Raw genomic sequence first — 23693 nt, 5'->3', positions numbered from 1 at the left:
ATGAGAGACCACGTTCTCGGTAGGGTTCCTACGGACCCGGTCCGTCCACCATCTCTCAGGATATCTAGTCAGGCTATCCACATTTTCCACTTATCAATTCACATAACCTTTTTGCCTTTTTCCTTAATCTCAATCATCCAATCATACACAACATATAAACCAGTAATTGACACCAAACAAGACAACACAGTATCGGGTTCATCATAATACAAACCATAATAAAAGAAACCATGATTCATGCATACGAGACCATAACATAATTACATCAAACATTATACTGCATTTAATACTGAAAATTAGATCAAACAACAACAGACCAACACTGTATCAGATTCGGGCTCCATTGGCAACCTCAATCAATTATACATCTATAAAGTCTCAAAATACCGTTTAATTATTTATTAAGCTTTAATACCATGATAGAAAATAGAGTGAGGGGTCCTTACTTGTTTCGGGGTCTGAAATCGACTCTACAGTGCGTCTACGGGCTGTTCCTAATTTCTTTGAATTTTTTTTCTGGAAAACTAAAACGCACCACCGGTACCTGCACGTGTCCCAAAAAATCCCAAATCAGACCTAGGGCCCCTTTCAACCAATATTGAAATTCCAGCACGGCGGCTCTGCCGTGCTCCGGTGACGGTGCTCTCGGGTTGGTCGTTTTCGGCCGAATTCGGCCAAACTTGCATCGGTCCCTACGATAAAACAACCCTAGGGCCCTCGGTGGGCCAAAAAATCACGAAAAACCAAGACTTACCGGCAGCAGTGCTCTCGGGTGCGGCGACTCCTCCGACATGAGTCACGTTTTGATGTTTGGCTCTGATCAACCTATAGAGAAAAGAACAGTGATCACAGTGGTATAAAATTTGCATCGAACGGAGGCCGGGAAGGGCCTCATCGGAGGCAAAAACAGAGGGGAGCCACGGCGGCTCCGCCGGACTTCGGTTGGATTTTTCGGCCGTTTGGCCGATGGTTTGGCTCCAATTTGGCCATAGGCGGACTCAGCATCGAAAAATGAGCCAGGGGGAAAACATTTACCACGATTGGTGGTCAGAAACTTCTCCGATGCGGTGGCGGGTGGCGGCGGCCGTCTCCTCCGACGTCTGGTTCTTCTTCTCCGGCGAGGCACTGGCGGCTAGGGTTTTGTGGTCAGGTGTGGGTGGGGTTATTTATACCCTTTGCCTTTTAATCTCAACCGTCAATCAAGATTAAATCTAGACCGTCCGATCGCGATTTAATTGGGATTAAATCTGGGACGTCCATCGCGATGCAATCTGGGCCTTCCGTGCCTGATTGAATCTGGACCGTCCATACGCGTGAATCTGGGTCGTCCGTGCGCACATTTGATCTGGGTCGTCCGTGCGCGCAGGAATGGATCTGGGTCGTCCGATCGCGCGCACGCGGATCGCCCACTTGGCCCGTCCCGTGTCAGCGTTTCTTTGCCACGCGGCGTGTCTTGGTTGGCCGGGGCTGCTGACCGGGCTGCTGACGTGGCACAACTTTTTTAAATTGCATTTTGACCTCCGGTTTTCGATTTTCTTTTCAAAAACACCCCACAATGCAAATTTTCACCCCTTTTTCCCAAAATCAATTTCAATTAAATCCAAATAATATTTTTACCCAATTTTATCATTATTATTATTTTTATTTTCATTAAATAAAATAAAAATCTAAAAAATTCAAATACAAAAAAAGAAATATAAATATAAATATAAATAATAAGAATAAAATTAAAAAAAATATACTTGGGCGTTACACCAGGATGTCATCGATGAACACGATAACAAATTGAACTAAGAATTGTCTGAAGACCCTGTTCATCAGATCCATGAAGATGGCTGGGGAGTTGGTTATCCTAAATGGCATGACTAGGAACTCATAGTGTCCGTACCTGGTTCGAAAAGTCGTGTTAGGGATGTCTTTTGTCCTTATTTTCACCTGATGGTAACCTGATCGCATGTTTATTTTGGAGAAGACCTACGCATCCACCAACTGATCGAAGAGGTCATCAATCCTGGAAAGAGGATATTTGTTCTTGATTGTGACCATGTTCAATCCTTTGTAATCAATACATAGTCTTAACGTTCCATCTCCCTTTCTGGCAAAAGTGACTCCGGCACCCCAAGGGGACACACTATGTCTAATAAAACCACTGCCTTGCAATTTAGTTATCTGTTTCCTCAACTCCTCCATCTCAACGCGACTCATGCGGTAAGGAGCAACCGAAATAGGCTGGGTGCCTGGCTGTAAATCTATGGTGAACTCAACTTCCCTGTCCATTGGCAGTCCGAGTAGTTCATCCAGAAACACATCTGAATAGTCTCAGATTACTGGAATCTATTGAATACAATTCTCTTTTTTGGGTTTGCCTAGTTAGAGAAAACAGTAAGGTTAAGGCACTCGACGAATAAGAAAACTTGTCATCAAAGAATAAGTACTAAATAATTTTATTAATTTATAAATGGCTCCTCATTATGAGGATTGAATACAATCTTCTTGCTAAAATAATTTACGGTGGCGTGATACGCCGCTAGCCAATTTATCTCTAAAATTACATCAAAATCCCCCATGTCTAATTTTATTAGGTCTACACTCAATTTCCTATTTGCTATCTCTACGGCACAAGCTCTGTAGACAACTTCCCCCAATAGTGTTATACTCTCAGTAGTAGACACAAATAACATTAAATCAAGTTTATCAGATAATACATTAAATTTTGATGCAAAAATAGGTGAAACAAATGAATGCGATGCACTAGTTTCAATCAAAACATGAGCAAGATGGTTACAGCTAGTATACATATCTTGTACCACGTCTGGGTCGACTTCGGCATCCTGCTGGATGAGGTTGTAAGCTCTGCCCTGATTTTGGTTCCTTGGCCACTCTCTCGCATAAAGTTGGGCACTACCACATATGCGATAGGTGTTGTTGAAGCGGTAGCAGGGTCGGTCCCCGTGATCCCTGCTGCAATTCTAACAAATCTTACCATGTCCTATCACTGGAGCCTGAGGGGGAGCCTGGATCACCAGCCTGGGCCTCTTGTTCTGTTGGACAGACACAGTAGGTACTGGTCTGTGGGGTGGAGCTAAGGGTCTAAGGTTCCCTGCTGCCTGAGGGAGGGTGTGGAAGCTCCTCTCCACCAACAGCGCCTTGGCCAGAATAGCCGAATAGGTTTTGAGTTCCAGTACGAACAAATGCTACATGATCTCTGGGCGAAGGCCCCACTGGAATCTCCTAGCCTTCCTGCCCTCATCCAACAGCATCTCAGGGGAGTATCGACCCAACTCCAAGAACTTACGAGCATATTCTGACACAGTCATGTTCCTTTGGACCAAGTGGACGAACTTCATCTCCTTCAGATGTCGGAGATGCTCTAGGAGGTACTCTGCATGAAAGGCTACTAGGAACTGTTCCCAAGTAACTGGAATGGGCAGGGTGGTCTGCTTGAGTTCCCACCAGCAGTCTGGTTCTCCCACTAGCATGTAGGTAGCAAGGGTGACCTTCTGCTCAGAAGTCACCCCTAAGGTCTTGAAGGCCTTCTCTGTCTCTACCAACCAGTATTCAACATCTTCAAAAGAGAATTTCCCTGTAAAAGTGGATGGATTTAGTCTCTTGTACCTCTTTATGTAGCCCGAGTCAATCATTGGAGGAACTAGGTCCCGTGAAAAAGGGACTAGGACAGGCTGATGGTAGACTGGGGGGCCCTGTGGTCGTACTTATTGATACGGTGGGGGCACCAGATTATACTGTGGCAGTGGTACCGGGTGGTACTGTGGAGGAGCAGGGTCGTACCAGGGTGGCTTAACTTGTGGCAACGGGGGAGGGTCAGATAGCTCCCTCCTCTCCTCTCGGCCCTGTTGGGCCGTAATGAGTCTTTCTAACATCTCAAATATCCTGTCCATGTCTTCCCTGAGTGAACCCTCCCAGGCTGCTCGGTTTAGTGGGAGTCTTCCTCTTCTCATCTCTTTATACCTGTATTTCACAAGGAATGGTTGAGTGATAATTCATTGTTTGGTGTTTCTCTAAGTATTATTGTGTAAGGGACGGGTCCGAGGAACGCGGCTCTAATACCAAATGTAACGACCCATAAAATTTTAAAAGAAATGCATATACTAATTTGAGTGCGAAAGCGAAATAAATGTTAAGGTTAACATCTCTTACACGATAACTCAAAAGTACTAACAAACATCACGGAACAAATTCTCCGAAAGAAATATGAAAAATGGAAAAAATAAAAGAAACTATAAAGTATCTAGCATCTACTCATAGCCTTCTTGCGGATCGAGCTCGGGAACCGGGACCTCCTGATCTGAAATGGTTAAATAAGGGGTGAATTACACTAGTCCAGTAAGGACATCATAATATATCGCTGTCACAGAAGTAAAGGTTGGGAGAAAACTAAAAACAACCAATGGAGTACAAATTTTAAACCAATATATTCATTAAAATTAAAACCATTTTCTCTTTTTCTTACCCTTGAAGAACCTGGGAAAATAACCTATAAAGATAATAACATCATACAGATCATAACTTCATGCACAATCAATAACATAGAACATATCATAAATTCATATTCATTAACGATAACTAATCATCACCGTTTCTCATTCCACCAGCCTACTAGTATTCATGGGGATCCATATGGGTGTCCCTACTAATAATTTTAATTCCAAGGTCATCCCCATACCCCGTCTGGTATGAGCACCAAGACATTAAACCTCAATACCCCGTCTGGTATGAGGGTGAAGCGGGTCGTCCCCACACCCCGTCCGGTATGAGCGCCAAATGACCATGTCTCCATAGCCCGTCCGGTATGAGACTGTAACACCCAAAATAATTTTTTCTATTTTATTTTTTAATTTTTTTTTATTTAATTTAATTTAAATTAATTTTTGTGAATATAAAAATATTAATAATGATAAAATTGGGTAAAAATATTATTTGGATTTAATTGAAATTGATTTTGGAAAAAATGGGTGAAAATTTGGATTCTGTGGGTATTTTTGAAAAAACATTCGGAAACCGGGGGTCAAAACGCAATTTAAAAAAATTGTGCCCCGTCAACGCCACGTCAGCAGCCACGTTAGCGGCCCAGTCAGCAGCCCTGGCCAACCAGGACCTGCCGCATGGCAAGGCCACGCCGACACGGGAACGGGCCACGTGGGCGATCCGCGTGCGCGCGATCGGACGGCCCAGATTTAATCCAAATTAAATTGCGATCGAACGGCCCAGATTAAATCAAGATGGACGGCTGTGATTAAAAGGTAAAGGGTATAAATAAACCCCCCACACCTGACCACAAAAACCCTAGCCGCCAGCCCTCACTGGAGAAGACGAACCAGACGCCGGAGGAGCCGGCCGCCGCCACCTGCCGCCGCACCGGGGAGTTTTCCGACCGCTGATCGAGGTAAATTTCATACCCCCAGCTCGTTTTTCAATGCTGAGTTCCCCTGTGGCCAAATCGGAGCCAAACTCCCGTCCAAACGGCCGGAAAATACGGCCGAAACCCAGTGGCGCCGCCGCGCCCCTCCTCGATTTTTGCCTCTGATGAGGCCCTTCCCGGCCTCCGTTTGATACAATTTTTATATCACCGTGATCACCATTCTTTTCTCTACAGGTTGATCGGAGCCAAATCACCAAAACACGAACCACGCCGGAGAGCCGCCGCACCCGAGAGCACCGCCGCCGGTAAGCTTCGATTTTTCGTAATTTTTTGGGCCCCCGAGGGCCCTAGGGTTGTTTTATCGCATGGACCGATGCAAGTGTGGCTGAATTCGGCCGAAAACGGCCAACCCCAGGCGAATCACCGCCGCAAGCGGCGGAGCCGCCGTGCCGGAATTGCGATATTGGCCGAAAGGGGCCCTAGGTCTGATTCTGAGATTTTTTGGACACGTACAGGTACCGGTAGCGTGTTTCAGTTTTTCGGAAAAAAATTCAGAAAATTTAGGGATAACCCGCAGGCGCTTGGAAAAGTCTATTTCGGGTCCCGAAAACAAGTAAGGATTCCTCACCTTATTTCCTATCACGGTATTAAAGTGCAATAAATGATAAAATGGTATTTCATGAATCAATAGCTGTGTGAAATTGTTTAAGGTTGCTAATAGAGCCCGAGTCTAGTGTATTTGTCGGTCAGTTGTTGTTTGTTCTATTTTACAGTTTTAAATGCAGTATGATGTCTGATGTTTTTATTTCATAGTTTCGTGTGCATGTATCACTGTTTCATTGATTATGGACTGAATGACTAAGAACCCGATGTTGTGTGTTGTCTTGTTGGCATGAACTACTGGTTTGCATGTTTGTGTGTGACTTGATGATGGTGACTAAAGAAAAAGGGATAAAAGTTTATGTGAATTAGCAAACGGATAATGTGGACAGCCTTACTAGGTATCTTAGGAGATGATGGACGGACCGGGTCCGTAGAGAACCCTACCGGGAACGTGGTCTCTCATACCAGACGGGGTATGGAGAACTTATGTGTTTTGGCGCCCATACCGGACGGGGTATGGGGACGGCCCGTTTCACCCTCATACCGGACGGGGTATTGAGGTTCATGGTTTTGGCGCCCATACTGGACGGGGTACGGGGACGGCCCTGGAATCAGGTTATAAATGTTAAGGGTTCACGGGTAGTGGGACCCCTATGGATCCCCATGGATACTAGTAGGCTGGTAAATAGGAATTATGCTGTTTAAAGATTGAAATGCAAACGCATAATAAATGTTGTATTATAAAGTCTATGTGATAACGTGATGATGATAATGTGTTGCTTGTGTATTGTTTTATGGATCTCACCCAGGTAAATGGAAAGTAAACGTTTTTATGAACAAATGGGTTTATTACAAATTATGCTCCATTTGTCGTTTTTGTTTTCTACCCACCCTTACTCCTGTGGCAGTGAGGTAGAGTGATGTCTTTATTGGGCTAGTGTAGCTCACTCCTTACTTAACCATTTCATATCAGGAAGACGTGGTTCCCGAGCCCGTTCCGCAGGAAGACGGCGAAGGGGACGCCTAAAGATCTCATAGTTATAATTGTAGTTCTTACTTTCGAGCATTTATTTTAATTAGTTTATTCTCTCATTTGTTGAACACGTTTTGGTATTACGTAAGGGATATTAATTGCAATGTTTAATACGCTTCCGCAAATTCAGATTATTTATCTATATATATGCCTTTCCAATATTAAATTTTTCCGGGGCTGTTACAGAGACAATGTTCACAGTAGGGTTCCCTATGAACTCGGTTCATCCACCATCTCTCAGGATATCTAGTGAGGCTGTCACCTTATCTGTTTATTAGATCACACCCCTTTTCTGTTTATCATTAATCTCCGTTACCAAATTAAACACAATCACATAAATAATGAATATCCCTAACCAGTTTTTACCATTTTTATTATTGTTATTATTATTATTTTCATTAAATCAAATTAAAATTAAATAAATTAAATTAAAATCATATAAATAATAATTATATTTATATAAATAATAATAATAATTAATTAATTAATAAAAAAAATAAAATGTTGGGTGTTACAACATAAGTATGAAAATCTAGTTACATATGTCTTGTTAGTTGCAAAGACAGTTGGTTTATAAAAACCAAGTAGTTCATACGCATGTCAGGGTTTGGTGCTATATATGAAGAACTTGATGATAGATATTACTTTGTTCGGGGATCATGTAGCAAGTTTAGGCACAGCCTAGACTTGGTTGGGCAGTGCCCCTATAAGGGCAGTTTGGCAAGACAATGTGATGAGATAATTATTTTCTTTATTAATAGAGAGAATTCAAGTTAATAAAAAAAAATTATTTATGTGGCTTAATTCTGGGAATATCTTATCTATGTTATTTTATATTTATCCCGAGTGATATTTATTTTTTTTGAAAGAATATTTTGTATTTATCATAAGAAATAATTTGTATATATCCTGAAAATTTTTGTAAGAGTAAAACTTTAATAGTTTCTCTATATATGATATCTATTAATCTATATCATATGTACTATCTTTTAATTATAATGAAAAAGTTTATTCTCGATTTTGTTTTATAGAATTACGTTAAATATTATATTTTTTATTTGATTTATTTTTTTTTTTTTTGTAATTGTGTATGATTTAGAGATTAATTTGTGTAACAATATATGTTATGAATATCAAAGTTATTTAGAACATATACTTTTTTGAAATCAAGTTATAAGTATTCTTTTAATAAAGTTGAGTATTCATCTTTTAAAAAATATGGTCAAACTGTAGCACCCGGAAAGGAGGAGGAAAAAAAAAAAAAAAAAAAAAAAAAAAAAAAAAAAGGGGGGGGCCACGTCAGCAGCCGCGTCAGCAGCCACGTCAGCAGTCCCGGCCAACCAGGGCCTGCCACGTGGCAAGATCGCGTCACTCCGAAAGGAGCCACGTTGGCGATCCGCGTGGGTGCGATCCGACGGCCCAGATCAATCACGCGATCGGACGGCCCAGATTCAAACGCACGGACGGCCCAGATTCAATCAAAAACGAACGGTCCAGATTAAAACGAAATGAACGGCTGTGATCAAAAGGCAATGGGTTATAAATAGAACCTCCACACCAGACCAAAAACCCTAGCCGCCAGCCGCTCGCCGGAGAAGACGAACCAGAGGCCGACCGCCGCCACCCGCCGCCACTCGCCGCCGCACCGGGGAAATTTCCGACCGCCGATTGAGGTAAATTTCATACCCCCGACTCGTTTTTCCCCGCTGATTCCTCCTATGGCCAAATCGAGGCCGAAATCCTGGCCAAACGGCCGGAATACGCGGCCGAAGCCCAGCGGCGCCGCCGCGCCCCCTCTCGGTTTTTGCCTCCGACGAGGCCCTTCCCGGCCTCCGTTCGATGCAATTTTTATATCACCGTGATCACCATTCTTTTCTCTACAGGTTGACCGGAGCCGAATCACCAAAACACGAACCTCGCCGGAGAGCCGCTGCACCCGAGAGCGCCGCCGCCGGTAAGCTCCGTTTTTCCGTGATTTTTGGCCCCCCGAGGGCCCTAGGGTTGTTTTCTGACAAGGACCAATGCGAGTGTGGCCGAATTCGGCCGAAAACGGCCGAAAACAGTCAACCCGAGGCGACTCGCCGCCGCCAGCGGCGGCGCCGTCGCCGGAGCACGGCGGAGCCGCCGTGCCGGAGTTGCGATTTGGTCCGAAAGGGGCCCTGGGCCTAATTTGGATTTTTTTTGGAACACGTGCAGGTACTGTTAGTGTGTTTCAGTTCCCCGGGAAAAATTCAGGGAAAATTAGGGACGGCCTGCAGGCGCACTGTGAATCGTATTCGGATCTCGAAAACAAGTAAGGACCCCTCACCCTATTTCCTATCACGGTATTAAAGTTCAAAATGATAAAACGGTATTTCTTGAATTAACGCATGTGTGAAATTGCTTAAGGTTGCTAATGGAGCCTGAGTCTAGTGTGATTGATGATGTACTGTTATTTGGCCTGTTTACAGCTTTAAATGCAAAGTGATGTTTGATGTGTTCATTTTACAGATTTGTGTGCATGTACTACGTTTTTATTAATTATGGGTTGAATGACTGAAAAACTGATATTGTATGTTGTCTGTTGGTATGAATTACGATTTGCTTGTTTAAATGTGAATTGATGATGTTGATTGAGGAAAAGGAAAATGAAAGATTGTATAGACTGATAATTGTATTATGGGGGTCAGCCTGACTAGATATCCTGGGAGATGGTGGACGGACCGGGTCCGTAGGGAACCCTACCGGGATTGTGGTCTCACATGCCGGACGGGGTATGGAGATCTTATGGTTTTGGCGCCCATACCGGACGGGGTATGGGGACGGCCCGTTTCACCCTCATACCGGACGGGGTATTGAGGTTTATGGTTTTGGCGCCCATACCGGACGGGGTATGGGGACGGCCCGTTTCACCCTCATACCGGACGGGGTATTGAGGTTCATGGTTTTGGCGCCCATACCGGACGGGGTATGGGGACGGCCCTGGAAACTGATTATGAATGTTAAAGGTTAACGGGTAGCGGAACCCCTATGGACCCCCACGGATACTAGTAGGCTGGTAAATGAGAAAAAAGGATATGTTGTACAATGATTGAATTACAAGAGGCGTGATAAGTGTTATGTTTTACAGCTTAGATTATTCAATGATTATGATGATGTTATTGTTTTTCTCATATTGTTTTCATAAATTCCACCAAGGTAAGTGGATGGTAAAGGTTTTCATGTTAATAAACGAGTTTATTGTAAATTATGCTCCATTGGTCTTTTTGTGTTTTTCTACCCACCTTTACCTCCGTGACGGTGAGATATCGTGATGTTCTTACTGGGCTAGTGTAGCTCACTCCTTATTTAACCATTTCAGATCAGGAAGACATGGTTCCCGAGCCCGTTCCGCAGGAGGACGACGAAGGGGATACCTAGAGACTCTGTAGTCATACTCATAGTTTTATTTTCGAGTTTCTCTCTTAGTTAGTTTAATCTTTTATATTTTAAGTACGTTTCTGGTTTTTCGTGTAAGGGATGTTAACTGAAATTTTGATCTCGCTTCCGCATTTGATATATTTAAATACTCATTTCATTTTAATATTTACGGGACCGTTACACAAACAACTTTCAACTGGGGTTTAATTTGGTTTGGCAATACGCTTTAAGAAAATATTTTGAAAATTTTTTATTAAAAAAAGAATAAAATTTTTGAAAAATCTTTAAAAAAACTTCAGATGGAAGATTATTTCATGCAGTAGTATTTGGCACATTTTAACTTTATGTGATAAGATTGGAACTTTTATAATTGTTCCCTATTTAAAAATAATAATAATAATATTTTAACGAATTTAACTTTATAAAAATATAAATTTTAAATTTTTATTTAAAATAAAATTAATATATATCACTATGCTTTATTTTTTTTAAAAAAAAATTAACTTTGTAGAAAACTTAAAAAGTCTTAAATTAAAAAATATATATATTAATATGTAGTTTTTAGTTATGAATATATTTATCGATTTTATAAACGCGTGAGAGAAATAGATTAAGTGGGTCCCACTTGACTGGATAAGGCAGAGCCTCTCATTTGCATCGGCGCCACGTCATGGTCCGACCAAGAGCCACGGTGATTCATATCTTCTCTGCACGTGTCTACGTGGCATTTCATTGATTGGGAATTTTTTTATCTTGTTTTTTTTTTGAAATTAAATATATCGGTTTTCTTTCAAAAAAAAAATAAAAAAAAAATTGATTGCTGACAAGGGGGACCCACACACACATTTTAAATGCATATATATCTAAGCAATGAAAAATATGGGCATGGAAAAGATTTAGTTTTGTCATTTTTAAAATTAAAAAACTTATATATGTGTTTTGTGTCTTGACTAAAAAGGATTAAAATAGTATTTTTCTTATAAAGAGAAGAAGAAAACTAGCGTGGCCTGCAAATTTAACGAATAGGTTTCTGATTTTATCAATTGAAAATACATCATTCCGTACAATTTACAGGTGGTATTTTCTTTTCAACATTATTAATACATAAAATTATATTTTTTTTAAAAAAAAAAAAAGAAAAAATTTATTAAAAATTATAAAACATGGGTGTGGGAATTATAGTAAGTAAATTATTTAAAAAATAAGCTAATTTTTTTAATATAATAAAAAATTGAACCTTTTAATATGAAAAAAATAGTATAAATAATTATTGTACTAAAATTCATAAACTAAAAAGTAAAGTAGTTAATTATGGTAAAGAAAATAAGAGCTTAAAATCTTGTATTTATTTTAAAATTTTTATACAAAGAAAGTATATACAGAAAAAGGTCAACAAAATGTCTGAAAGTTTTTTCAAGACTCAAATCCTGTTTAGCTTTACTGGGATATGCTTTGAAGCACAGAGACACACGGCTCGTTAAAAGACGGAATATATATATATATAATCACCACAAAATATATTTAATTATATATAATATAAAAGCATGAAGTGGATAAGGACAAGACCCTCCCTCCCTCTCTCTCCACTTCAATTTCCTGATTCATTATTTCAATGCTTATCTCTTTCATTTCTTTTTAACTTTCTTTTCAACATTAATTTATTATTATCGCTTCTCATCACCATCACCCACCACATTACCAATACAAATACTCTCAATTCAACTTAATAGACCATTAACCACAACAACATTTCCTCTCCTGCTTTTGCTTTTCTCATTTTGTTTGTTGCCCATGTCGCTCGCATTCGAGCGGATCGAACTTTCTGGCTTGGGTTCCGTCGTCGCCTGTGGATCTGCCTCCATATTCGAGCCGGTGATTCATACAGAGCGGAGGATCGGAGAGGATGAGCCGGAGTGTTGCAACTCATCGTCTACTTCTTCGATCGGAAGGAATAGCGATAGTGAAGGGGATAGGTCATCGGAGGATGAGAACTGTGATGAAAATGAGGCAGAGAGTTCGTACCGAGGTCCGTTGGATATGATGGATTCGCTAGAAGAGGTTTTGCCTTCCAGGTATTTTTCTTTTCTTACCCTAAAACCTAAATTTGGGCGCTGTATTTGGGTATGAATTGATGAAAGGAAAATTTAAAATGCAGGAAGGGTATATCCAAATTTTGCAACGGAAAATCTAAGTCATTTACAAATTTAGATGAGGCGTCTTCAGCTTCATCAATTAAGGACATTGTAAAACCAGAAAATGCCTACTCCAGGAGAAGAAGAAATCTCCTTGCCATAAATCATTTTTGGGATAAGAACCGAAACATATCCAAGAGACCAAGCAGAAGTTCTTTGGCGCTAGCAGTTGCCATGACAGAGTCTGGGATAATAAGCAGAAGCGGCAGCAGCAGTGGGAGCAATGACTCGGACTCTAGGTCTCCCTCACGACTTCCTCCATTGTACCCACAAAGTAGGGCTTCTTCTCACGGGAACTTTTCTTCATCCTCCCCGCCGAGGAAGACTTTTGCTACCTGGCGTTCCTTCTCCGTAGCTGACTTGCCGCAGTGTGTGATAACTAGTAATTCCAAGACCTAACTTTCGGGATCTTACTCTTTTCATTTTTTTTTCTTTCTTTGTTCATTATGTTTTGATCGTCCTATCTCATGCCCCTTTTATATCTTTAAAAGCATTAACGACATCAAACTTGTTCTTCACTAAATCCCAACATCTTGCAAAATCATAATTACTAGATAAATCCATTAATTAATTACCTACACTTGGTATAACTGATCATTCAATTTAATGTTAAGATACGGGAAATAAGGAAGCAAAAGAAGTTTGATTGAAGTAACTTATTACTGTTCTTATCAATTTTGGTATCTTGACACCATGATGCAAATAATACGTATTTTAAACTTACATGATCTTTGCGCTAGCATCTCAGTAAAAGAATGCAATACAAATCCCCCTGTATAGCTGCCACCTTGAGTAAATGAACATTCCGAGTAAAAGACTATGTTTAATTCTGTTACTGGAACTCTATGGTTAATCCTAGTTTCTGAGATTTCATTCAAAAAGTAAACACAAAACGTATCAACTATGCTATCAATTAAAATCACCGTAAGCTTGTAAATAAAAAATTATGGGAATAAAAACCAAAAATAAACCCTCTATCATCGTTACAGACCATGCAAAACGGAGGCCAAGAATGTCTACCTAGTTCGGCTTTGCTTGGAGTTTTATGTTATGGATCATGTGCAATTACAAGCCCGTTCGGGCCAGAAATTAAGAAGAAGAAGAAGAATAATAATAATAATAATAAAAGCCGACGAGAAGCAATACCCAAGAGGACAATGATGAAATGTGAGAATCATTCCAAGGCCATGAAAATATGTAACAATAGCAGAGACAATGTAATGCTATGATAGTCAAATAAACTATCAATTGATAAGATATTTACAAAATACGAAATCATTTGATTAGCTACAACATGGATCTTGTTCAGAGGGCATATGACATGTACACTCTTGGGAAGGATAACTCCGCCAAAAACAATAGCATCCTTCCAAGAAAAAACAGAAACAATGACTATTCCCCAAACAATGACTTACTTTTTTCTACAGGGATTAACTCTACAATTAATCTGTGGATAAATGTCTTACCTAATATCTCCTCATCAATGCCCATATAAACCAATGTGTAACGGAGCAAACACATTTTTGCACCAGGAAGGCATAAACTTGTAATCAAAAGTGCCAAAGCTCAATATTTACTTTTGATGCTCGATCAGAAACTGCCCAGATGGATATTCAGAGAGGAAAATTGGAAGTTCAATATCTGAAGGATCAAACGCAGGAATTGCCTTATCTATATCTTCAGCTGAGAATGGAATGCTGCAAAACAAATTATGGCCAATCTGGGCAATCAAATCTAAAATCAACTCGGCAAGATAATAAAATATGGAATTTAGAAAAAAAACCAAATTTTTTTGTTCATAGAGAAGGAACATATACATGTCTGTATATATAGCTATTACAAAGAGAAAAAAAAATAGCCAGTTAACTATAGCGAATCAAATATCCCTGTTAGTGGAGTTCCTTAACCGATGTCCTACTTCTAGGACGATTAATTTCCTAATACTAAGAAGACTGCCTAGTAACAAGAAGCATAGATAAAAATAATATCAATATTTGGAAGTTTCTACACTAGGTTGATGCATGAATAGTTAAATAACACCAATCACAGTATCAGGATGATAGAACGGAATGAAAGCCTGTTCCGAATAAAATAACAAGTCGAAGCAACATAAAAGTTTTGATTGAATAAATAAATAAAATAAACCCTTGGCCAACACAAGCCAACCAAAAGTTCTTGCATCGATGGGAAGCCAACCGATATCCATTTCAAAATATCTAAGGCTTTAAGGGTTCTAGGCACTTAGCCTTCCAATATTAACAATGGGGCTGAGATGCAAAAGGAGATTAATGAAAGAAATTAAAGTTTTCTATAAGAAAAAAATGGGAGATGAGGGAAAGAGTTGGCTAATTGGATGCTAAAGGAGGATGCAGCTTGGAGACAAAGGTAAATACTGCTCTGTGTGAGAGAAGGGGACTGCAAGAAACTTTTTCACTGAATCTAAAAACTAATCACCACTAGAGGAACTAGGAAAAATATCAAGACTAGGAATATTACTGATGGGCTGTTTTTAAGGGCAATGGTGGCTTGAAAAAGACATTGATGTGTGACATTGAGTTTTTCAGGCTAAAGGTACATAATGAATCTGAATCTCAAGACAAAAGCTAGATGGCATTTCTTTAAAGATAGTGACATTGAGGTGGTTCGAGAGGGCTTCACTGAAAAAAAGACTCCCCAAACATTGATAAGTTGCAATGGCTATAAAGCCCTAGGTCAAAATGGCCTTTTCATGGCATCTTTCGAGAGAAATTAGGATGCTATACAAGGAGACATTCTTTGTTCTGTCAGTTTCATCATAATAGGAACTTTATTGCTTTCCTTAACTCTACCTTTTGGGTTTTGATAACAATGGCGGAGCATGTACAGACCATTATAGACTACAAACCACTTACTGTACCAAGAATCCTTGAAATTAATTGTTGAAGTTCTTGCCCTAAGATTGAGAACAGTAATCGATCAAGGAGTCAATGAAGCCCAACATGACTTTTGTGGGGGGAATGGCGGGGTATCAGATTCTGGATGCTATTTTGATCGTTAATGAGGTTGTAGACCCAATCCTTCAAACTGTTGAGAGAAGTTTATTGTGCAAGTTATGAAGAAACTTATGACCATTTATCTTTGTCTTGGCTATCTGTTAAAGAAGATTGAGTTAGAATATAGATGGAGGAAGAGAATTAGGAGATGCATAGCTTATCTGACCATAGCGGGCCAACTCACCTTTCTCCTTCTTCAAAGGGACACAATTTCACCTCTTCTTTATATTTTCATGATCGAGGCTTTCAACAAGATGTTATTGAAGGCCAATCGAATCTCATTCATGCTTCAAAGGTGAGCAGAGATTGTAGAGGCAAGAAGTCAGTCATTTACTTTTCGCCAATGACTCCCTCCAGTTTTGCAAGCCAAATAGCAGGCAACTTTTGAATCTCAAACGTGTCCTTGTTTGAAGCTTTTGGCCTTACAATCCATATGGATAAACCTAAGCTTGCAGCTTCTAGGGAAGGACTCATAGCAGAGTACTGTATGTTTTACCAAAGCATTAAAGTACTTGAGGTTTGCATTTGGGTGCTAGACCTAAAGATTGTGGCATTTGAGAAAGGTGTCCCTGAAGATGGAAAAGAGGTTGGCTAGTTGCAAATTCCTTTTCTTTGGGGTGACTCAGATGATAATTGGTGCTAGTGTGTCTTTTCATAGGATGAAGAACCCACTTTTCGAAGGTGAAAGTCTTTGCCTGCCAGGTGGTTGTCAAATTCATGACCTCCATGGATCAGATGTGGTGGGGTGTGATCCAAAGCAAGGGCTGAAAAAAGGGGTTGGAAAAGTAAAAAAGGACAGATAGCACTGTCGCACTAGATTATGGAGACAGATTGTAACGGGTGGAATATCCTCACAGATTTGGTGTGATTTAAGGTGGGTAGTGGGCAGTAGGTTGTTTTTTGGATGATCAGTGGTGCAGTCATTTTACCTTGAGTATTTTCTTTCTCGGAATTTTTATTTTGTCTAGGAAGAAAGAAGGTTCTCTATGTGGCTTCATGGATCTTGAGGCCAATTGCCATGTTACCAACATCAATCTCCATAGATATACACAATTGCAAGTTAGCCGCTAAGCTTTTGAAGCTAATAGCACTTTATCCAAGTGTCAAGTTGAAACCATATTAGATTATCCACAGCGGCCGCTTGCTTAAGATATAAAGTTCTTTCTGAAATCCTTGTATAAATAACTTATGCCCACAGAATGTCCTTGTTTTTAGATTCCTCTCCAAGCAAATGTAGAAAAGCAAGGCTCCCACCAAATTGCTTCTTTTTTCTTTCTGTGGGGTTGAGGGGGTTGGAAGGCAGCCTGGGAAAGAATAATCACCACAGGCAACTTGAGGAAGAGAGGAAATTTTAGTCAAAAGATTGCACTAAGTGTTTGAACTAACAAGAATCTCCCACTCATCTTCTCTACGTGCTCAGAGACTAAAAGGTTATGGGATTCTGCTTTAAGCTTTCTAAATTGAGGGTGATTGTTGGCCAATCAAGGAGGACATTTGTGCTTGGCCGGATATCAAACCTTGTAAACAGAGGAAATGAATGTCTCAATCTAATTTCTATATTTATTTGTGGCTCATCTGATTTTTGAGGTTTATTCCAATTTAAAGAGAATTGAGAATACTGGTTCAACTCTTGAGTACTTTATTAAAGAGCAAGTTCCAACAATGTTGATATGGATTTAGAGAAACCTTCTTAACATTTTGGATTCTCATATGTGCATATATTGGTCTTTGGTTGCAACTCCTTGTGCCGTACAATGATATTTCCATTTTATTGAGAAAAGGTCATAAAAGAAAAATTAATACCTCAGATCATCATCCAACAAGAATGAATTTGATGTTAGATTTTGGTTGTCCTTGTTCAAAATTTCCCTCATTTGAGCAACCACCTGTACACCATAAAATGTTCAGAATGTAGGACAATCGACCAAATTAAACAAGTATTTGGACTGCAAGTTACCTCATTTGACACACTCTGGGTGCCATATTTATCATCCCAGTACATAGTACTTATTCGATAGATTTGCCTGACCGTCAACGCCTGTCATCTCGAAAATAAGAACATATTAAAAATGACACCAGGGATGAAAGTGATTTGAGGAAGAGAAGAGAACATACTGGACATAGATCCTGCTTGATCTCTTCCAGAGACTTTTTCCTCTTCTGATGTATTACCTAAGATAAATTGCCGAAAACATGAGGAAACAAAAGAAGAATCTCTATTGTACATCATAAAAGAACAAACAGAATAGCTGGACTTTATACCAGAAATCCAACAGCTTGTCTAATATAGTTTAGCTCATGCCAAGAGGTTCCTGCAAACTGCATATTACATATTATAATGATTCAGACTTCAAAGCAATGGCAAGCCTATCTACTTGTAATTTAAACTAGTTGAGACAATGTCTACCTCCTCCTTTGCATTGGCTATCCATTTCTCCAGCTCGGCTAGACCAGATTTCACATATTCTCCATTTGAAAATGTGCAACATTCACGTCGTAGGAGAAGACTAAGAAAATTTTAAATTCAAAATGTTATCACGGAATAAACACTAATCAATAAGGTAAGGAGAAACATTTTAATCTCCTACCTGTTAAAAAGTGAAATGTTGATGAAAGAGAAAACTTGTGTGACGAGCTTACGGATGAAGAAAGACGGTACCTAAACATACACGGGTTACAAAGGTGATAAGTAAAGAATTTAAGTTAGATATTGCCCTTAGTACAAACTCCATCCACTCCCTCCCCCTTCCACCCTCCCCAACCTCCAACCCCAAATATGTAGCAAATGCATAACACTCAGAAACAAGAAGCAATTTTACCGAGCTAATCAATAAAAGCCCAATTTCCTCTTTCTTCAGTTAAACAAATTACCTTCATTGTAACACATGTTTGAATTCCCTAGTACCCAGTACACAGGTGATTTAGTTACTTCCATTACAACATAGATTATTCATTACAACACGTATGAACTCCCCAGTAATACATGGGTGAAATTCAAATGATTAAGATTTGTTGATTAGAAAATAGTGTTCATCATTTCAACATAGAAATCAGCAAATATGCCACACAAACACAAACAATAATAACTTTAGAAGATCCAATTATAGTTCACAAATTCTTAATGCATCTTCTGTAAATTAGATAGAGCCAAATTCTCAGCAACTAGCATTAAATTCATCAGTGGATGATTTGGCTACAGTCCACAAACTCTTATTATCACTTTTTTATCAGGTAGAGCTAAGTCTCAGCAACTAGTATGTAGAACAAATAATTTTTTCGCAGAAACAAAGGGAAGGTATATAGCAAGATCCCTAGCACAACAAATTCAGAATCAGCTTTTGAAGTCCATTTTGGAAAAAAAAAATAATATGTGAATGTGACAAACATACTTTTATTCTTTTTTTCAACACTACCCGACCAGATATAGAAAAACATAGTTCCAAAGAAATTAATTTAGGTCATAATAACAAATGTTATTACAAGCAACAATGGAATTGTTTCTATGAGAAATGTATAAAATGCATGAAAATATATTTCTTTTGAAATAAAAAATGCATGAGAACACAGTAAATTGTCAACAACAGATGTTCCTTTGTTTTCGCAATTCTATTAGCAAATAGCCATCATCACGCATAAAGGCCTACAGGTCCATTTTTACTTAATTAAAATAAGTTATAGCACATACATGATTTTCCCGTAAATGGGCCATAAGAGAATCCAAAAATTTGATGATGCTATCCCATTGAGTATTTGATGACTGCTGCAGATTGGCACCGGGGGATCTTGATGATTTTCCACCAACTCCTCGTGTAGTTTTGGGTGCCTTCAAAATTAAAACAGAAATAGGCTATGAGTTAATGTACTACTCATATATGACATAATGGTTCTTGGACCCAAGCCTTCAACAAGTTAAACGTTTAATTTCAATCAAAAGATATTACCAGTAAAATATTTTCAAATGGAAAGACAATGCATATAGTCTACAAATGTTTTAAGCCACTGGAAAAAAACATAATCGAAAAATATGCCTGTAAAAACCATCAATATGTTCAAAGCCCTATTCCACTCAAAAAAAATGTTTATTTAAAAGAGCTAATATGACGGTGACAATGAAATAGCATAACATTGGAGCATCCAGGGAATCATCCTGTGCTTAAGCATAAGTCTGCAGATATAACAAAACATTTGGCTGAAAAGAGTAAGTTAGCTGCCACAAACAAATGCCAGAAGATTCCAGGTTTGACTTCCAAGAAATATTTCAGATTTTACTGAGTAGATATCTTCAATTTATTTGTAAATCCTTAACTTCTGGGAACATGTTATTACATTTCAACACTTAGTTTCCCATTATAAAAGCCTTGTATAAATAAATGTGAATCAGTAGAACAACACGACAAAAATTGCTCCTTTTTGGTCCGTAATCCCAAATTCAACAAGGTCAAAGCTGTGGCTCGAGATTGCCACCAATCAACTCTACTCCTCCTATCTAAACTGACAACACTCTAGCACATCTTCAATCTAAGATGCAACCAAAGCACTCAGATCTAGAAAAGAGACATCATATACTTCCTAAGTCTCCTAAAACCCATCCAGCTTACTTTGTTCCTGGCTCCAATCATAGAAGACTTTGCAAAGGCTCTATGCTGATTAAGCATCTCTTGCTTGCAGCTTCGTATTATCAGGTGCCCGTTCTCAGCAAAGGGGTGAAACAGGAAGGCAAGGAAGGAATAACGAGAAAAAAGGTGTTAAAGGCACTGTTGAGAGAAAAACCTTTGTTGCAAATTAGTCATGTGGAGCTTGATGGACCAACTAACTTGTGTGATAAATCAAAAATTGAGGACTAGAACGATACATAATTAGAGATAAACCTAAATCAACCAATGCTAACCCCTTGGACAACCAATAGGAAAGTAAGAATCTCCCATCAACTCCAGAGTGTTGCATTTCAAACTTGTTTTCAAGTTGGCAATGATCCAAAAATTTACGACTTACAAAATAAGGTGCACACAACAAAGCAAGGGGAGATGGACCAATCCTTTGCTGAGTTGGGTAGGTTATTACAGGAAGTAGGTTACTACCAAGACTTCAAGGTGGCTTGTCCAAATGCTGTCATAATGTTCAAGAAGCTGATAGACAAGGAACAAGTCTGACTTTCTTGCCAGCTTTATCATGGAATATGGACTTTACTTGGGTTCAAGTTCTTAGTAAGGATCCTTTACCTTCTCTTCAATTAGCTTAATAGTATTATCAACTGAAGATAGTTGCTCAAGGATAATGATACATCCAATTATCGCTGACAAAGCAGAGTTAGTTGTTTGCTTGTCTCATCAGCAACAAAAGATCAATAACCAGAATCCTTCTAACAGAAAACTCTGACATGTAATTATTAGGGTAAACTGAGGTAAACAAAACAAGAGAAATATGTTGAAAAATTTAATGGCAAAAAACGAGGAATCAAATAGATATAAAAAGTGGTTCCATAAAGCCCCAAACAAATATGTCTTAAGACGGTTGAATCACCAAGTCCTAAAGAAACTGCCAACACTAGGGACTTCTCTGATGAAGAGACAAAAGCATTAAGATATCTATCTCAACTTGGTTCAAATTCAAACACAATGGCCTCTTCCAATTTCAGCAAACCAAGTACTATTTTTCTTGCTAATCTTAAACAACAAAATAACCCAGAGGTTAAAGATTCAGGAGCTTCCGACATAGGATAGACTCTTCCAATAATCCTAATACCTACACATCATTCTCATATTCTTAAAGTAGTTCCTAACACATCTTTACCCCTTATCACTAAAACAACTATGTTACTTGCACCCCTCCATTATCTGCTAGTTCAACCACAGATGAAACTTAATTTTAAAACTACATCCCATCATATTGGGAAGTACATATTATTTAGGAAAGTATATTTTTCTATAATCATCTAATTCAATAATAAAATACATCTTATTCTTCCACATGGTGTGAAAGATTTAGGAAAAACACAAAAACCCTAATCGGCATTCATTCTCGAAATTAAAAAAGAAAAGAAAAAAAAAACCCTAAGCAAGGTCACCTTTCATAACTAGCCACCAATCTGCTCCATCTAGATGTGCAAATCAATAGTTAGCACAGCTGCCCTGCCCCTCTATGCACAGGCATCAGCTGTGCAGACTCAACTGCACCTGCACCTCCTGCATGCAGCCACCAGACGCATAGACGCAACCACACTTGCCCCTCCTGCATGCAGCCATTAGCCACGCAACCTTTACCCATGCCTGCCTCTCTAGACACATATCTTTCAGCTATGCAGGTTCTCTGCCACAAAGCCACTGTTGACCATGTCCAGCAAGGAATCTCTTTCCTTTAACATAACTAATCAGCCGTAATTACCCTAGTAATTTTAAATCATCTTGGATATTACGTCCCAAATTATCAACATGCAACATGCAACAGCTTTGAAAAGAATTGTTGAAAAAGCAAAGTATACCAATTTATGGCAGGACTACATGAAAAGTATGATCAGGTGAGAATTCAAATACTGAAAAAGAAGAGATGTCATATCTGAATCAGGTAATATTTTCGTTAATGCAGAAAAAAGCAAGAGATGAGTTATGTTAGACCCAGCACTGCTAATAGCTCTATAATGACATCTAAAGGCTCCAAACCATGCCGAAAAAGAGAAAGAGAAATCATAATGAGATCACAACTACAGGTGGGGAGAACAGAAACAATCTTTGGTGTATTCTCTGCAAGCAACCTTGGCACACCAAAGAGAAGTGTTCAAACTTCCATGGAAGGCCTAACAACTCTAACAATAATTGAAGATATAAAAAGAATCAAGGACATGCACATGTTACACATCCTCAGGGACTATAAAGAATATATACCTTAGTGATTTCAAGACATAAATTGAACGCAAGAGATTCAGACATGAATGCCTCGGAAAACCTAAAGGTGCCTGTTACTTAGACCATTCAGGTACCTTTTCTATATCTCATAATTTAAGTACCTCAAATAAGCCTTTTGTATTATCATGGATTGTAAACTTACAGGCCATAGACCACATGATCGACTCCACTCAATTTTTAGCAAATACCTCCATGCTCCAACAATAAAAAAAAAAAATCCTAATTGCTAATGGTTCACTAACCAAAGTAGCACAAAATGAAACCATAAAACTCAACCCTTATTTTACGCTTGCTGATGTGTCCCTAAATTGTGAACCAATCTACTATTAGTAACTAACTTGTCCCAAAACCTTAATTATAAAGTGATGTGCTTAAGGGTTATACTTCCTGGATGCATCTAAGATACCATGGATTACATTTTCCACTAGTACCTTTTCCTAATCCTCCATTCGTTAGGTTATGGTTCCCTCTTTTTTTTCGAGTTGCAATAATGGAATTTACACTTTGATGTATGTGAATTGACAAAACAAAACATGTAATTTTTTTCCAGTAATAAAAGAAGCAATTTTCCTTTTAATTTAATTCATAAAAATATTTAGAGACCTTCAAATATTTATGATATTTCAGGCCCAAATAGTTTTTTTTTCTTTTATAGATAATTGCAGTAGATTAATCTGAATTTTCCTAAAAAAATCCAAGTACGAGATCAGTCATTCCCCACTTACACAATGTTATGTTCCTGAGACCAGGATCTTAACACTGGGTGGTTATGTAGAATTTTCAGTTCCAAAATCTACTTCTTCTCCTTATTGTGATTTTTTGAGTGATACAAAATAGATTACTCACAAAATAGATTACAATTCATCAAATGAATTTACTATCTTAAACCTTGTTAGAGATAACTCCAATTTCGTAATTTAAAATAATATTCTAACTTATTTTTATTAATAACAAGCATACTCCTTTATATAAATGCTACAATTCTTATTTAAAAATTTTAATCTAATTAAGAATCTAAATCTAATTAGAAATATCTTATTAAACTATTGAAAATTTATATTATTTAGGAATCCAACATTAATGAAAAATCATGTCATTTAGGAATCTAATATTAATTAGAATTCTATATTTACTATTTAAGAATTTGATACTAAT

At 38.6% G+C, this 23693-nt stretch overlaps 2 protein-coding genes across 3 annotated transcripts in view; one reads left to right on the top strand and one right to left on the bottom strand.

The window, feature by feature from the left end:
* The first annotated feature begins 12004 nt into the window (after nt 1–12004).
* On the top strand, nt 12005–13130 carry LOC110809261 (hybrid signal transduction histidine kinase M-like protein). The gene is made up of 2 exons (XM_022035027.2): nt 12005–12487; nt 12571–13130. The coding sequence occupies exons 1-2, from the start codon at nt 12207–12209 to the stop codon at nt 13004–13006; spliced, it is 717 nt and encodes a 238-aa protein (XP_021890719.1). The 5' UTR covers nt 12005–12206; the 3' UTR covers nt 13007–13130.
* A 698-nt stretch (nt 13131–13828) lies between these two features.
* Nucleotides 13829–23693, bottom strand: part of XI-I (myosin) — a 41111-nt gene continuing 31246 nt past the window's right edge. For both annotated transcript variants that reach the window (XM_088207388.1, XM_088207387.1), the window contains exons 32-39: nt 19325–19462; nt 18228–18298; nt 18047–18146; nt 17902–17958; nt 17755–17811; nt 17597–17677; nt 17443–17525; nt 13829–14304 (exon numbers count right to left, since the gene is read on the bottom strand). In XM_088207388.1, the coding sequence (XP_088063514.1) occupies nt 14181–14304; nt 17443–17525; nt 17597–17677; nt 17755–17811; nt 17902–17958; nt 18047–18146; nt 18228–18298; nt 19325–19462 (711 nt within the window). In that variant the 3' untranslated portion in view covers nt 13829–14180. The remainder of the gene's footprint in view (nt 14305–17442; nt 17526–17596; nt 17678–17754; nt 17812–17901; nt 17959–18046; nt 18147–18227; nt 18299–19324; nt 19463–23693) is intronic.

Source organism: Carica papaya, chromosome 7 (genome assembly GCF_054855325.1).
Source record: "Carica papaya isolate Zhongbai chromosome 7, ASM5485532v1, whole genome shotgun sequence".
NCBI classification, from domain to species: domain Eukaryota; kingdom Viridiplantae; phylum Streptophyta; class Magnoliopsida; order Brassicales; family Caricaceae; genus Carica; species Carica papaya.
This window is presented reverse-complemented; position numbering and strand designations above follow the sequence as displayed.